The sequence below is a fragment of the Pleurodeles waltl genome, chromosome 5 (genome assembly GCF_031143425.1).
Source record: "Pleurodeles waltl isolate 20211129_DDA chromosome 5, aPleWal1.hap1.20221129, whole genome shotgun sequence".
In the NCBI taxonomy this organism is placed as follows: domain Eukaryota; kingdom Metazoa; phylum Chordata; class Amphibia; order Caudata; family Salamandridae; genus Pleurodeles; species Pleurodeles waltl.
In genome coordinates, this window is record NC_090444.1 from 688798611 (window position 1) to 688816516 (window position 17906).

At 45.9% G+C, this 17906-nt stretch overlaps 1 protein-coding gene across 4 annotated transcripts in view; it reads left to right on the forward strand.

Annotated features, from left to right (window-relative positions):
• The window catches only part of REV3L (REV3 like, DNA directed polymerase zeta catalytic subunit), a 948974-nt gene that overhangs the window by 686303 nt on the left and 244765 nt on the right, over positions 1-17906 (forward strand). For all 4 annotated transcript variants that reach the window (XM_069234598.1, XM_069234599.1, XM_069234600.1 and 1 more), the window contains exon 19: positions 14000-14115. In XM_069234598.1, coding sequence (XP_069090699.1) covers positions 14000-14115 — 116 coding nt within the window. The remainder of the gene's footprint in view (positions 1-13999; positions 14116-17906) is intronic.

Consider the following 17906-nt stretch of genomic DNA (forward strand, 5'->3'; position numbering starts at 1 on the left):
GTCGAGGATGAGTCGTGCTGCTGAGTTCTGGATGCGTGTAGGTTGCGCTTGAGTTTTAGAGTGGTGCCGGCGTAGAGGGCGTTTCCGTAATCAAGCCTGCTGCTGATGAGTGCGTGAGTGACAGTTTTTCTGGTCTCTGTGGGGATCCATTTGAATGTTTTTCAGTATACGGAGTGTGTTGAAGCATGAGGAGGTGAGAGCGTTGATTTGTTGGGTCATCGAGAGGGAGGAGTCTAGGATGATGCTGAGGTTGCGTGCGTGGTTGGCGGGGGTGGGTGCAGGGCCTAGCGTGGTGGGCCACCATGAGGGGTCCCAGGTGTTTTTGTGTGGGCCAAAGAGGATTATTTCGGTTTTGCTTGAGTTGAGTTTCAGGTGGTTGGCTGTCATATATATATCACTTTTTTTAATATGTGTGTGGTTTCCCTGGGGGGAAAAGGGTCCGACTTGTCTAGTGGCAGTTTTAGTGCCATAAAGAAGCGCAGAAGGTTTATATGCCTACTGCAAAGAGCAAATCTGTATTTTATGTAAATAGCTGAGTACATTAGTAAAGTCAGCCATTACCTGCGCTATAATACCAATGAAATGTATGTGCGGGGTGGAGGGCGGCTATGGAGAGATGAAGGGCACTTTTGCTGGGTGGTAATGAGGGAATCCGAGGAGGATGGAGTGGGAGCACCAATAATGATTGTTGGACTGGGCGCAGGAGGTGCTAAAGACTGTGACGAATGGTATGTGACAAGGTGTTTTTTTGAGTGTCTTGAAAGTACGTGCTGATTGAGGGAAGAAGCACAGGTAAGGTGGCCTCTACTGTTGCACGTATCTCACACACACCATCGATTTTGTGACTGTCTACGTAGGCTAGTGTTTTAGAGCAACAGTTTAGCCAATAGCAGAGATGGCATCTTGATGGATGACTGCTGCCTGCACTCGGGTTATAGAGGATCGCTCTGACATAGGATCAGAGACTGAGACAGCATCTGAGGGATAGGACAATGGCGCAGACTCTGGGAGTGATTTTTCAGTCAGAGGAGTCCCATTCGATAACTCCTCTTCCAGTACATTATGAGGGAGGTGATGAGGACAGTCCTGCTGTCCCTTCGCAAGCTGTTCGTGCAACTGGGTAATAGTGGGTTAGGCCAACCCAGAGAGCAGGTGAATGCGGCAGCAAGCAGAGAGAGAGAGTGCTCTCTTGGGAGCTCCCCAATTTAGTTCAGCCCCAAATTCCACCACCCAAATCATATTGTGGAGACATCAAAATTATCTATGGCAAAACAAACTGGTTTTGTAAGGCAGGCACCTGTGTTTTTGGTCCTAGATTCGGCGACCATATAGAGAAACACACTAAACCCAAACATTTCTGGAAACTAGACATTCGGGGGAGTCCACAGAGGTGTGACTTGTGTGGATTCCCCAAAGTTTTCTTACCCAGAATACCCTGCAAATCTGAAATGTTGAAAAAAAACTCAATTTTTCTCGCATTTCTGTCACACAAACTACAGGAATATGCTGGGATCCACAACATTCCTACCACCCAGTGACTCCTCACCTGTCCTGATAAAAACAATACCCCACTTGAGGGCCTACACCTAGTGCCTGTGTCAGGAATGGATCACCCCAGGGTCAACAGCTGCCTCACGTAAGGACCAACATTGACCGTTGTGTGATCTATTCCTGTCGCAGGCACCAGGCCTAACCATACAAGTGAGGTATCATATTTATCGGGAGACTTGGGGGAACGCTGGGTGGAAGGAAATTTGTGGCTCCTCTCAGATTCCAGAACTTTCTGTCACCGAAATGTGAGGAAAACTTGTTTTTTTAGCCACTTTTTAAGGTTTGCAAAGGATTCTGGGTAACAGAACCTGGTCCGAACCCCGCAAGTCACCTCATCTTGGATTCCCCTGGGTTTCTAGTTTTCAAAAATGTGCTGGTTTGCTAGGTTTCCCCAGGTGCCGGCTGAGCTAGAGGCCAAAATCCACAGGTAGGCACTGTTTTCTATGAAAAAATGTGATGTGTCCACATTGTGTTTTGGGGCATTTCCTGTCGCGGGCGCTAGGCCTACCCACACAAGTGAGGTATCATTTTTATCGGGAGACTTGGGGGTCCGCTGGGTGGAAGGAAATTTGTGGCTCCTCTCAGATTCCAGGACTTTCTGTCACCGAAATGTGAGGAAAACTTGTTTTTTTAGCCACTTTTTGAGGTTTGCAAAGGATTCTGGGTAACAGAACCTGGTCCGAGCCCTGCAAGTCACCCCTCCTTGGATTCCCCTAGGTCTCTAGTTTTCAGAAATGCACAGGTTTGGTAGGTTTCCCTAGGTGCCGGCTGAGCTAGAGGCCAAAATCTACAGGTAGGCACTTTGGAAAAAACAGCTGTGTTTTCTATCAAAAAATAGGATGTGTCCATGTTGTGTTTTGGGGCATTTCCTGTCGCGGGCACTAGGCCTACCCACACATGTGAGGTATCATTTTTATCGGGAGACTTGGGGGAACATAGAATATCAAAACAAGTGTTATTGCCCCTTATCTTTCTCTACATTTTTTCCTTCCAAATATAAGAGAGTGTGTAAAAAATACGTCTATTTGAGAAATGCCCTGCAATTCACATGCTAGTATGGGCACCTCGGAATTCAGCGATGTGCAAATAACCACTGCTCCTCAAAACCTTATCTTGATCCCATTTTGGAAATGCAAAGGTTTTCTTGATACCTCTTTTTCACTCTTCATATTTCAGCAAATGAATTGCTGTATACCCAGTATAAAATGAAAACCAACTGCAGGGTGCAGCTCATTTATTGGCTCTGGGTACCTAGGGTTCTTGATGAACCTACAAGCCCTTTATATCCCCGCAACCAGAAGAGTCCAGCAGACAAAACGGTATATTGCTTTCAGAAATCTGACATCGCAGGAAAAAGTTACAGAGTAAAACATAAAGAAAAATGGCTGTTGTTTTCAGCTCAATTTCAATATTTTTTTATTTCAGCTGTTATTTTCTGTAGGAAAACCTTGTAGGATCTACACAAATGACCCCTTGCTGAATTCAGACTTTTGTCTAGTTGTCAGAAATGGTTAGCATTCCGGGATCCAGTATTGGTTTCACACCCATTCCTGTCACTAACTAGAAGGAGGCTGAAAGCACCAAATATAGTAAACATGGGGTATGTCTCAGTAAAATGCCAAATTTGTGTTGAAAAATGTGGTTTTCTGATTCAAGTCTGCCCGTTCCTGAAAGGTGGGAAGATAGTGATTTCAGCACCAGAAACCCTTTGTTGATGGCATTTTCAGGGAAAAAACCACAAGCCTTCTTCAGCAGCCCTTTTTTCCCATATTTTTGGAAAAAACAAAATTTTCACTGTATTTTGGCTATTTTCTTGGTCTCCTCCAGGGGAAACCACAAACTCTGGGTACCATTAGAATCCCTAGGATGTTGGAAAAAAAGGACGCAAATTTGGCGTGGTTAGCTTATGTGGACAAAAAGTTATGAAGCCCTAAGCGCGAACTACCCCAAATAGCCAAAAAAGGGCTCAGCACTGGGGGGAAAAGGCCTAGCAGCTAAGGGGTTAAACAATTAATTTCCTATAACCCCCATAGGGCTATCTGGATCTTGATATTTAGGTACAACAGTACATTCTTGCAGTACGTACCCGTATGTGTAATTATGAACCTCATCCTGCACATTTTCTCATCTATATATGGGGCTCTGATCCTTATAGTCTGTTCTGTTCCTCATCATCCATAAATTGACCCCAGTATTTATTAAGCATTGTGGTATACCCACTAAAGGTGGCATACAGATATTCCTTTTGTCTAAATTTTTTTTCATTTTCCCAATCCACTGTCTTATGGAAGGAATTGATTTTGACTTCCACCTTTGTAATACATGTTCTGGGCACTAGTGTTGAGAGATGGACTATCTTTTGATGTCTTAGGATCATCTCTAGCACAGAATCATGTCCTACAAATACCAGGGAAGCGTTGCGAACAATTTAAATTTGCAAATGAATTTGTAAGTATTGAAAAATCAAATACTAGAAGTTGCTTAATTCGGCATAGCAGCAGATACCGTGGTACCAATTAGCTTAATCTACTAGTGCAGATCGAAAACATTGACCCGAAGTTTCTAAATTCATCTTCTGTAAAAACTGTGGGGTCCGATAGATTAGCCATTTTGCATAGAACCGCATTGTGCGCCAGTTGGAACCCCCTAACACTGACAAAATTAGATTTATTAATTATGCCCTTTATTTCTCTGGTTAGGGGGATTCCTTCCTCTTTCCCACTGGTTTGCAGCTCTTTGAAATACATCTTCTTCCACTCCTGCGAGATATTATTTGAAATCTTCTAACTGTTTTGGCACTGGGAATTTGACTAAATTAGAGACCAAGGCCCGTGTTACGACTTTGGCGGTATTTCGGCAAGATCACTGCGCTGGCGGCCGCCGAAATTCCGCCAGTGATGGCAGTCTCCTGACTGCCGTATTAGGAGGCACACACAGAAGACCGCTAATTACAGCCACATTCCAGCCACCACCAGGCCAGCCGACGGCGAGAGAGAGGCAGTCCCACCAACAGCACCACCACAACGAGAAGACTCCGCCTGCCAGATTATGAGCCACAATTGAGGACAGCGGTCACTGTACGGCGGTAAACCATTGGCGGTTTGCACCGCCGTGCAGCAACCAATGGGGTATTGTTGCTGCCTATGGGGGACTTGGGCCCATCACGTGAAATGCCAGCTGTGATGTGGTATGTGGCCGCCGTCACCACCTTCACCTGCCCACTACCTGACGAGCTCCACGTCGTGGGCTGATGTGTGATTCCTGCCAGGTATGTGGGATGACCATAATAGGGGTGTGGGAATGTTTGCGAGATGTGTATGTTCGGGGTGTGTGCCTGTGTGTTCAGGCATGTGTGTTCGTCTGAATGTGTGTGTGGGGGTGCGGTTGCGTGGGACAGGAATGCGTCTTCCTGTCTTGGGGTCCGTTACCACCAGAGTTTTTGTGGCGGGGTCGACTGCCACAAAAACCCTGGCAGTGTGCACCCTTGTAATACGGTCGGTGGTATCTTGCATGCCTCTGATCCGGAGAAGGCGCCCGCCGGCTGCGGTGGTCCACCCGCACTGGCAAGACTTGTGGCAGTATGGCTGCTTTCATTCAGCCACACTGCCTTCCTCGTAACACTGTGGTGTTCACTGATGGGACGGCAGTGGTAGGACCTCCGCCGTGGCGGTTCCTGGACTGCCAGGGTCATAATGACCAATAATAATTCTTTATTCGTCAATATTGTGTTTATATCTGTTGCTTTTAACCCTATTTGGAGTGTTATATGACCATTGTAACCAATGATTATCCCTGGTAAATACCATCTCAATTTCAAGCCAGGACTTCGATATATCACCCATGATAAAATATGTCAATTTGAAAAAAAAACATTAGCCCTCCATTTTAATAGAATGGTCTGGTCTGTCCTATGTCTTTCTCCTCACTCCAAGTCGATCAAGTAGGTTTCCGAATAGGGCATATAATTTATTTTTGTTTATAAAACTGTGCCTTCATTTGGAAAAAAAAAAAAAACACTGTAATTATATTTCTGGGGTATTTAGTTAGTCTTAAAATATTTTCTGTTTCATTTTCTTTTAAGTTCATGTTTATCAAATCGTTCTTAAAATAAGTGCATATTGTGCAAAATATGCGTAATAATGTATGGATAATGCTTTTGGATAACTTCTCCTGAGTCTGCCAGGCCATAAATCTTCCAGAACAATTACTTTCCCCGGATGGCCTTTTCCCATAGGTAGAGTTTTTTTTATTTTTTATTACATAGACCTCGGTGCAAGTTCAACATTTTCCAAACACCTCTCTTCTTCTCCTGTATAATATAGCAGGAACATCTCACAATAACTTCTAACCACCTTTACGAGCTTCAGCTTTTGTTTCTTAGCTAATTTATTTGCTCTATCTTTAGCTATTATTATTATTATTATTATTATTTGTGTCCACGTAATGTTAAAGCATTACAAATTATATTTTGAGCGGCTGTCATTTGATTTATTGTCTAATGAATTCCTGTATTTTCTCCCAACATTTCTACCTAATCATTATCGTCCAGTTACATCTTTTTTAAATCAGTCTTTTAGATTTGGGACTTCCCTTACCTCCCAAAATACCTAACGCAAGAGTGTGAATGCTCTGAGAGCCTATGAGGAGGCAGTTTTATCAAATATTCAAAGTCCTGACTAGCTCACACTAAAAAGAAATTGATTTGTATAGATTTTTTAAACATGGCAGAAACACACTTGTTCTTTCTTTTTTCTGGGAAAATAACTTTCAGTGGGTCTATTAGCAGCAAATCCTTCTGATAATACAATAGGATTTTAGTTGTCTTAGGCTTCTGTTGCCTCTTATTGCTTGCTATAGTATCAGTCTCTGGATTTTATAAGAAATGAAAATCGCTGGGGGGCGGAGTCAAGATGGCAGCCAGTGCAGTCGCCTGATCCGGAATTTCGCAGAGGCCCTGGGAACTTCACCCTGATATTGCGTCAGCAGCTGACCGAGACACGTCAAATTTTGTCCACAGCCCTGGGAGGAGCACCGGAGCTTGTAAGGGGAGGAGCAGCAACTGCACCTGGTGCTGCGACACCTGTGTGAACGTTGAGGCCTGGTGGGGGCGGGCAGCCAACGGAGCGCTAGGCCTGCCGTGCGGCGACCCAGGCCTGGGCTGCGAATGGCAGCGCATAAGTGGACGTGCTGCGCAGCGGGCAACGGACTTCTCCCGCGCCCACTGAAAGATGCCTGTGTGCTCCATGCGAGATCTGCATCATTTGTGGACCAGGCGGCTAGCAGAGCCATTGGAGCCACTGGAGCCGCGACTCAGGTTAATTTGCCTGCAAGTGGTAGATGAGGGAGCCGGAGGGGGGCCGTCCTTTAACTACATTTCGGACCAGTGAGAAGCTTTGGGGAGCCAACGAAGAACCCCGAAACACGAAGTGACAGCACTGGGTGGTCTTCCCCTCAGCCTCAGGTAATGCTGGGAGGCAGTGCTCATGCGAAGGTAGCTGCAAGGCCTCTCTACGCATAATTGGTGAGGGGGACTAATCGACCAAGCGCCCACTGGCAGTGACTTTCCCAATGTTGGGCGGGGCAGGGAGGCCCCATATCAACTGCTTGCCCCCCTAACCCACACCTGCTTGAGGGGATTGCACTGAGCCTCTGGGTGGATTGCTTCTCAGGCGCGAGAGGAATCTGCACTGTACATTGAGCTTCAGAACACTGTGGGGATGGAGGTCGCAACAATTGGGGGGGTACTGGACAGAACTTTGGCGACCTACTCCCCTCAAGGCCTCCAGCGGCCTTTTCTGTGTCCTGACCACCATCGGGGACAAATTATAAGTTTATATAAATAAGCTTGGCTTTGTGGTCGTAAGTTGCATTCCTGTGCACTCGGGTGATCCCCAGGTGATGGGTCCCCCCCCTGCCCTTGCACTGCAAATATGGGTAAGACTAAAGGCACCTAGAACATTGGGCAAGACCAAGATCAACTCCTGAGAGACGGTGGTGCGATGGAGACCCTCACTTAATTGGACACAATACTTAAATCACACTCTTTTCAGTTTGACAAGGTCCTCCAGGCTATTCTAGACATGAAAACTTCACTGGTAGCTAGGATCGACCAATAGCCGTGGATGTTAAACTGCTCAAAGTAGATCATCATAATTTGGTGGAGCAGGTGGAAGGAGTGGAATCCTCGCTTTGTTCTACAGTTCAGGAACTTCAGGCCCTGATGACGCAGGTGAAGCTAGCGATGACTGCTCTTCGCAAGCGGGCGGAGGATGCGGAAGGGGGATCGCGCCACAATAGCATCAGACTGGTGGAATTCCCTGAACGAACGGAAGGTCCTAGTGTGGAACTATTTGTGGAACAATGGTTGATTGATATAATTCTAGGTGGGAACACCTCGAAGTTTTTGATGATAGGAAGGGCCCACAGAGTTCCCGGTCGATCCCCTCTCCTGGGGGCTCCTCCTCGACCCATAGTGGCCTGCCTCCTCCATTTTAGAGACCGAGATTTGATTCTGCAACTCTCCTGCGCAAATGTCCCATGGCATCATGAAAATGCAGAGATTTCAGCTTATCCGGACTTTACTTCTCAAGTGCAGAGACTGCGTAACTCTTTTGTCAAAGTGAAGCAGCATCTGAGAGGACTGAATTACAAATATGCACTTTTATTTCCAGCAAAACTGCGGGTGGTTGATAGGGAGGCAACACGAGTGTTCACCTCACCAGAAGATGCGTGGTCCTGGCTACATGCCAAAGGACTAATGCACTCCCCACAGAAGCCATGCGATGAGGCCACCTGGCTGACCACCCAAGACAATGGCCGCAAACGTAAATCCAGCAGAGCGAGACTGTCAATGCCCAGGCAGCCAGGGAATGAGAGGGAGCACTAAAAGCACTAAAAGAAGCCTCACAGCTTTCCAACAATCCCTTCTTTGCACTGGTGGATAAACCACCAATTGAATGTGGTACAAACGCAGGGTTTATACTTACCTTAGGCGGCAACAGAAACATTTTGCCTGTCTCCAGGAGAGACATTTGACACATGGGGAATTGCTTAAGCTCAGCTGTCGCTGGACGGGCCAAATCTATGGTACTGGATACTCATCTTATGCCAGACGTACACTAATCTGGGTGGTGCCGGAGGTGCCCTTCGTTAAAACCAGGGTACACGTAGACCGGGAAGGGAGATAGATTCTCCTAAATGGCCAACCTATTATGTTAGCATCGATATATGGCCCTAACCCTGCCCAAGGGTCTTTCCTAAATGAGCTGACACCGACCTTATTACATGATCCTAGGGCTCCTGGTCTTTGGGGGGGGGGGGGGGGGTGACTTTAATTGTATACAGAATACCATGACTCAATCCCTCCTCTCCCGAATACTCCTGGCCTGCAAACCACTAAACACTATCAACAGTGGTCTCACTCCATGCGTCTACATGATGTCTGGCGGTTAACTCGACCAGGTAATACTCTTACTACGCACCGGAGTACCAAATACACACAAGGCTAGATTATATTTTCTGTGACTCACTTTATTGGCCTCATATCTGTGGTTCTGAATATCGAGGCAGAACACTGTCCGATCATAATCCCCTTAAAGTTACTTTCCAGTGGGGCAAATTTAAATCACCAATCCCCTTGTGGAAGTTGCAGTCGGAAGCGCTACAAGACGCAGCGTATAAAATGATGATAGGTACCTCCATCTCAGAGTATTTTAAGCAAAACTCCGGTTCTGTAGCCAACCTCAGAGTAGAGTGGGATGCGATGAAGGTGGTTTTGCGAGGGCATTGTATGGCCACCTCTTGTGGGGGTGACATCTACCATTAGGCGTAGTATACTGAACCGTGAACATGATATACATAGGCTGGAAAAGAAGGCTATACGTGACCCCCTAGCACGCCCAACTGTTGACGGCTCAGCGCCATCAACACCGGGAAGAACTGCGCCATCTAGGTCATATAGACTATAAAGCACACCTGCCCCACCAACATAAGGACAGGGACAAGCCAGGGCGCACACTGTCATGGCTGCTGAGCTCAGAAGTGCCCAGGATGGTTGTAGGGGCGATTCGCAACGACAGGGGAGAGGTGATAAACACCCAGGAGACAATTAATGAAACCTTCACACAGTATTACGAAACATTGTACCCTGACACAGCAGCAGAGGCAGGACCTAAAGTAACCGTTACAGTTAAACAAAATACAGTTAGCGATACAACAGCTGGCCAGAGGAAAGACCCCGGACTGGATGGGTTTCCAGTTGAATTTTATGCTACCTACAAGGACACACTTACACCTCTGTTGCTGGATATGTATAGGGCGTGTTGTCAGCAAGGGGAACTCCCACCATCGCTGTGCGAAGCACTCATAGTAGTGTTACCCAAATCGGGTAAAGACCCACTTGAAGTGGGCTCATATAGATCCTTATCAATTCTAAACATTGATTATAAGATCCTAAGCAAGACCGTGGCAAACAGACTGCTCCCGATGATCTCTCCCTTAATTCACCCCGATCTGTGCGGATTTGTGCCACGCACAGCCACATATCACATCACCAGATGGCTATGACACATCATAGATGCGGGACCACGTCGAGCGGGGAGTGGCTTGTGTGGGCTACTGGGACCTTCCGTTATTTAGGGATCAATGTTTATCACTTTGAGATGGACCTAGTGGAGGGCAACTATGGCAAGGCCCTGGCCTCCGCTCAACAATCTTTGTCATTCTGGACGTGCCTGCCCCTCTCCCCTGTGGGTAGAGCGGCCATTGCCAAAATGTTGGTTCTTCCCAGATTAATCTTCTTGTTCATGGCATTAATGTTTCCTCTTGGGAAAGCCATTTTTAAAGCTATGTGCAGTCTGCTAACAGCACTTATATGGAGATCGGGATGCAAGAGGGTATCCATGGATGCACTCCAGCTCCCCTTGGCCGAAGGGGGCATGCTGGTGCCAGAAGTAGAACGATATAATGCAGCAGCTTAACTCCAGTGGCTGATGCTCTAGTTGGCTGGTGATCAAACAATAGAAAGGGATATGGTGCAAGTCACTGTAGGGGAGGGAGGGGCACTGAGATGGCTCCTCACATCGGGCACACGCTGTGCGGATTTGGGTATGCTATTGCAGACGGCAACATTGGCCTGGACTCGATATGTCCATCCACGGCGCCGGTTGATCACCTACTCACCTCGACTCCCAATATGGGATATACCTCAGTTGCGAGACCTTACTCAAATATACAACTTTAATACATGGAGAGAGGGTGGACTTGCATATTTAGGCGACCTTTATGATGAGGGACAGATGCGTTCCTTTTCAAATCTGAGCAAAGTATATGGTCTGGACACAGGGCAGTTCCTTGCTCACCCAGCGGTTCAAGCAGTGAAAGGGAAAGTCTGGCGGTTGAGCTTTACAAAGCCCACAATACATCAAGGGCTGCATTACATTCTAAGAGGAGGGCGGTCTCTAACCTCTACACAGCACTAAGGGGGACACAGGGTGTGCCACATTCCTGTAACAAGGCTAGATGGGACGACTGTTTGGGCATTGATTTGACATAACAGCAATGGAGAATGACATTGGAGCGTGTGAGATATGTTTCATGGAACGCCAGATGGAAATATTCACAATTCAGTTATGTTCATCAGACTTACCTGACACCACATCGCCTACATAGTATGTTCCCAGGAACTTTCCTTTCATGCCTGAGTTGTAGCCATGAAGATGCTACTTTTTTACATATGACATGGGAATGCCCAGTGTTACGCAGCACATGGTCACATATAGTGTAACTCGTGTTGGATATTATAGATGTATGCCTCCCACTGGACCCACTCTTCTGTCTACTGGTGATAGCCAAGAGAAACAAACAGACTAAACACTATCTAAAATTTGTATATCTTGCATTTGTGCTGTTCAGATTAAATTACTATCCCACTGGGCTGCGGAAGAAGCTAAAGAATTAGAGCAGGACCAACGTTTGCAGGGTAGGTAAGGGGTTACTACACTCTGGGACACCTATATGATGAAACTGGCTGACAAAATGGCACCCCCGGGGTAATGAGGAAACCAGCCCACAAGGCACACCCCTGCTAACAGTGAGACCTACCACTGCACAGCCAGCCATTACCCGATAGTACTCAGTGCTAATTAGAGTCCTAGCTTTCTCTTCTGCGTCTCCACCTCCCACCCGGATGCCGAATGTTTACCTAGTCTCCAAGGTCTTTGATGGGTGGGGAGGGGAATGCGCCCCATGCGCGTGCTGGGCAGGCACTTTGATCATCGGGGATCATCGGTCCCCAATCGCTCGCCCTCCAGCCCCTGACTCCGGTGGTTCCCCTCTGGGACCTAGAGACCCTGTTGGGTGACTTGCCGTGGATACCCTGTATCCCTGAACCGCACATAAGACATGTTATATCGTTTTCATCTTCACCAAGTTTTATTCCCTTCCCCGCATTACTTATATAAGGGCCTTATAGTAAGTAACGTTGGCTGACCACATTATGAAGTGTGTTTGATGATATAGGATTGTGACACATGGCTGGGAAAAACTTCACTAGAAGATTAATGTATACCTAATTTTGGCATTGACCTGTAACTCCAAAGAAGATGCGTGAGGTTGCAGTGTATGATCATTATGTCAAATTACCAGCCGATGTATGATGTCATTTATCCCGTCTTCGTTAAGGGGTTGTGGTGTAATAGGCGTCGTGACTACCAGCTATTCACCCTGTAATGTTGAAAATCAATAAAAAATATATTTTGAAAAAAAATCACCCTGAATTATAATTCTCACCGGGACTTCCAGCAAAGACTGCAATAGGTCCTCCATGGAAGCCTAATTAAACAGAGTCAGACGTGCAGAGACGATATTGCAGATTACATAGCACCAGAGACTATACATTTCGCTCCCCCAGGCATCACTATACATTTCGCTCCCCCAGGCATGTATTTCGCATCCAGGTTCTTTTTACTATAAATTTATGAAGTACTGTGTGTGTTGCTATTACTACTGAATGTTCGCTAAATCCTGCCCATTTCTTAAACATCAAGAATTTTGCTTGGTTAGCCATTGCTATCTGAATCTCATGTAATGGTATAACTAAAGGATTGTGACCCATAACTTAAACCTTGATTCCCCCGCACCTACCCTGACCCACACCACCTGCTGTAAGCGTTTTTTCGGACTCATTGTTTCGGATGTTTCCCTCAGAGGGAAGCTTAGCACAAGGTCCAGGTATACAATTATCTTTCAAAAGTGTATATAGTATAAACATGCATATTCTGTGCACCTTCACTGTACATTCTGCATGTGCTTATATACCACATACAAAATACTAAATTGACTTGCTCCTCCAAACCTCCTTTTTAGCTATTTGGCACCATGGCTAAGTGCTGAACATTCTCCCTCCACGCCAACCCGGCACCCCCATTCCTGTGATCCCTTATATCCTTCAGATTAATGTTAAACTCGATTGAATTCAGCCTATGGTTTTCAAAAACATAGTGGCCTCTTTAACCAAATTAACCATTTAAAATATTCCCTTAAACAATACTTTTAGTTCAGAATGTTGGGCTATCGAGGCCTGCGCACCTGCTGCTTGAAATTCAGGGAGCATGTTCCTAAACTGTTTGCGTCTTCAAGCAGTTTCTGCAGTCATGTCTGGAAAAAATACGAAAGGCAAAACTTATTTTGTGTAATAAATGGTTTCTCTTTAATGAGTCTTGCGAGAATCATATCTTTTATAGTCAGCAAAATTCAACCACATAGTCCTAGGGTATTTGGCATGGGTAGAGATTGTGTGAGACAAAAGTCTGGATAATGTTCGCAAGGAGTTGACACATTTATCCTCTAGAGTAGAGGAAATGGAGCAGCGGCTCTCTGAATATGAGTATAAGTTGAATTCTGTGGTTGAATTGTACAATAAACTTGACAAAGAGGTATCGTGGCTTAAAGATAGACAAGAGCAGATGGAGAACAATGCGCATCACTCTAATCTATGTATAATGGGAATCCTAGAATATTTATAGGACAGTGTTGGCACTGCTTGTCTGGTGGAAGCATTAACAGGCACTTACCTAACACTAGAGTATACACAGGATTTGGCCATCATTTAAAGGCATAACCATTTGTGTTGCTACATGCCAATTAGAAACTACATTTTGGAGAAAACAAATTCAATTGATCCTCCTTTATCTTTTGTCACTTAACACATCTGAACCTTTTCCAGTATTACCCCTGCTTTGTGAATGTTGTATAGGCAAAATAACTGTCTGATTTTATGCTATGTTTAGTAAGTAATCCTGCAGTATCTTGTAAGAAAATTAGATGTATGCCAATATCTTAGTTTAATGTCAATTACCTGCTTTTTTAGGTGGTTAATACAAAAAAATATTTAAATTGTATACCCTTTTAACTTTTGATTTACATTTTGATACATGCTTTTTTAATGCAGGTATGACCCTGATATTTTATTGGGTTATGAAGTGCAGATGCGTTCATGGGGCTACCTCTTGCAGAGGGCCTCTGCGTTGGATGTTGATCTCTGCAAGATGATCTCTCGTGTCCCAGGTGAGTTTTTTCTGCTTCATAACGATTCCACTCATTTATTTGGAAGCCGGTACCAAGAAAGGAATAGCGTTAGCTCTGTTCTTTATGTGGATGCTCACCATCTTGATTAAATCTCAGGAGTTAAATGGTTAGCAAAGCCTCTGTATTACTGGTATGGGGCATTCTGTAATTGCCCTGCCTCAAGTTAGATGGAAACCTGAGGGGTCCTTTCGGTTCCTTTAATTCTTTTTAGTATTATTACGCACCTATTGACTTTTTATATATTTGTATATATTGTATTCATGTTTGGTGGTGTGGAGGACCGCATCTAATAAGTTTTAATTTACCATATTCTGGAGGTTCTGTTAGTATCATAGTCTCTTGCTGTGCCCAATTATACATGAACATGTCTGCTAAGTTTTTATTTCATCTAACATTTTCAATGACAGCAGATAACTCAACATAGTTTGCTATCAATGCATATACTTTCTTGGATTTTGAGGCTTTTTATGCATTTTTTTGATGATGGGCCTGATTTAGATCATGGCCAAGAGGTTACTCTGTCACAAATGTGACAGATGTCCTGTCAGCTCTGCTGAATTACAATCCCCAGGGGATATAATGGGATTGTAATTCGGCGGACAGGATAGCAGTCACATTTGTGACGGAGAGGCCCCCCTCCGCCAAGATCTAAATCAGGCCCTATATCTTATATCCTTAATGATCCATTGAGTCTTGGTTTCCAAGCCCTCCTTTTGTTTGATTCCCCTGTTATTGTTCATTGACATGCTGTTTTGTTTCCCCAGTGATCTGGCTATTTCTCAGTAGATGAAAACATACCAGTGTACCATCCTCTTGTATTTACCACACGTTATTCAGATGTCTAATTCTCCAGCAGATCAAGCTACCTGTTTGTTTATGTTTGCATCTCTCATGGCCCATACCATGGTTTAGAAAGACCATTGATGACTAATCTCAGAAGAAAGTGTTGTTTAACCTCCTGGGGTGTTGAGAGCCTCATACAGTCTTACAGCGTCAGCCACAAATTCTCACTGTGACATGATTCTTCACAAGTATCTTGACCACATATGGAAATACTGCTCTTCAAAGTAAAGGCTAGTGCTGCATTAGAGTCTGCCACACATAAGGTGTTTAAACTAATGTAATCTTTCCTTAAAAAACTGTTTTCTATAAAGTATTTGGTTGGTACTCCAATGGGTCTTTGAGTGGGAGAATCAATTTAGACTACTGAGTTGTGAATATTCTTTATAAACCTTTTATTTTGGATGGTTTCTCTTCACTTAACCTGCCCTAACTGTTTGTTCAGTATTGTTTTTCATCTTTTGTAGGAAAGTGCCACTGTTGGCATGGTAAAACCCCAATTTTTACCTAGTGTTGATGCCAACTTTGATTGAAAGTATGCTGGGGCCCTGCTAACCAGGCCCCAGCACCAGTGTTCTTTCCCAAAATCTGTACCTTTGTTACCACAATTGACACACCCTTGGCACACAGTTAAGTCCCTTGTAAAAGGTACTCATGGTACCAAGGGCCCTGTGGCCAGGGAAGGTCCGCAAGGGCTGCAGCATGTATTATGCCACCCTAGGGGACCCTTCACCAAGTACAAGTACACTGCATTTGCAGCTTGTGTGTGCTGGTAGGGTGAAAAAGGCAAAGTCGACATGGCACCCCTCTCACGGTGCCATGCCCACAAATAACTGCCTGTGGCATAGGTAAGACACCCCTCTAGCAGGCCTTACAGCCCTAAGGCAGGGTGCACTATACCACAGGTGAGGGCCTAGCTGCATGAGCAATATGCCCCTACAGTGCCTAAGTCCATTCTTAGACATTGTAAGTGCAGCATAGCCATAATGAGTATATGGTCTGGGAGTTCGTCATTACGAGCGCCACAGCTCCATAGTGGCTTCACTGAATACTGGAAAGTTTGATATCAAACCTCTCAGCGCAGTAAACCCCCACTAATGCCAGTGTGGGATTTATTGAGAAATGCACACAAAGGGCACCTTAGAGCTGTCCCCTGTATGTTAGCCAAACTGCTAGTGTAGGACTGCCTGGTCTGTGCAAGCCTGCCATTTTCAGACAAGTTTTCCGACCACATGGGGTGAGAGACTTTTTGCTCTCAGTGGTCAGAAACAAAACCTGTCCTGGGTGGCGGGGCTTCACACCTCTCCCCTGCAGGACCTGTAATACCTGGTGGTGAGCCTCAAAGACTCAAGCCTCGGATTACAATGCCCCAGGGCACTCAGGCTAGTGGAGTTTCTCCCCAACCCGCCACCACCCCCCTCCCGCCCACCCCTCCTCGGACAAAGCCCCACTTTTGGTGGGAAAATTAGGGAAAACAGGGAGGAGTGACCACCCCAGCCAGGACCACCAGAGGTGAGGTGACCCCCACCCTGCAGACTCCGCCATCTTGGTTTGGGGGACAGGGACCTGTAGGATTAGGGTTGTGCCCCCCTCCCCAAAGGGAGAGGGCACAAGGAGTGTGTAGCCACCCCCCAGGGACAGTAACCATTGGCCTCTGCCCTCTGTAACGCCCCTAAATCCAGGATTAAAGGGCCTCCCTTAACCCAGCTCACCAGATTTCTGGCAACCTGACAAGAAGAAGGACTGCATAGTTGAAACCACCAGCAGAGAAGAAGGAAGACGACAACTGACTTGGCCCCAGCCCTACCGGCCTGTCTCCTGGATCAAAGGACCTGCAAAAGAACAGCAACGCATCCAGCGGGACCAGCGACCTAGGCCAAGCTCCAGAGGAAAGTCCTGCACACAAAAGGACCAATAATTCCTGTGAAAAGCAGCCCTGTCCAAGAAGAAAACAATAACTAAGGACTCCAACCTCACTCCGAATGTGTGAGTCCTAACCACTCTGCACCCGACACCCACGGCCCGTGTTCAGGTTTCCCAACCAGCTAGAGAGGATCCCCAGGCAGTTCTGAGCAAGTGCCCACCCTGGGTTGACCTCTCCACGATGCCACCTGCAGAGGAAATACCGAGGACCCCCCTGACCTCAAAGCTCTGGATGAAGATATCAGACGCCTAAAGACCCACTGCACCCGCAGCCCCCAGGCCTTGGAGAACCCGACCTCCACTGCAGCTGCATTTAGCAGGCAGCCCTCCTCCGTGTCCAGCCTGTGGTTTGCCCGAGACGGCCCCCTTGATCTCGCCTCCAGTCCCTGAGCGACCCCCGGGTCATTGGAGACCCGACATCTTGTTTGCACCCTGCACCTGGCCGCCCCAGCACCACTGAGGGTGAATGTTTGGAGCGTTTTTTTGTGCCAATTCCCCTGCCCACCCCTGTAACTTAGGGCCTCATTTTTATGTGAATGTTAGTCATATCCATAAGATCATTCTGTAGCCTAATTGCAGTTTATATTAAGTTTGAATACTAGCTTGTCCCTAAATGCTGGCTTTTCCACTCATTCTCTTATATCTTGGCACCCCGAGCAAAGGGGCTGAGAGGTGCTGCTTAAAAGTACTTCAAAATATGTGCTGGCCCTCAGCTTTTGTTAATGAATATTTCCAAAGGTTAACTAAATTCACTCTGGTTTGTGTAATAAAATATTGAAGCGTCTAACATCACGATTGGCCTTTCGAAACTTGGCAATCATAGAAACAATACTTCAAGCACAAAGAGATGCACATACATAGAAAGGCAATCATGTAATCAGATTTTGTTTCCATAATACCAATTTGGGCTATGTATCTTGCTCAGTGATTTGAAAACTTTGATATAGCACTTCCTACATGTTTGCAATATGTATAAAAAAAATTGTTGCTATTAGTTTAAACATTGG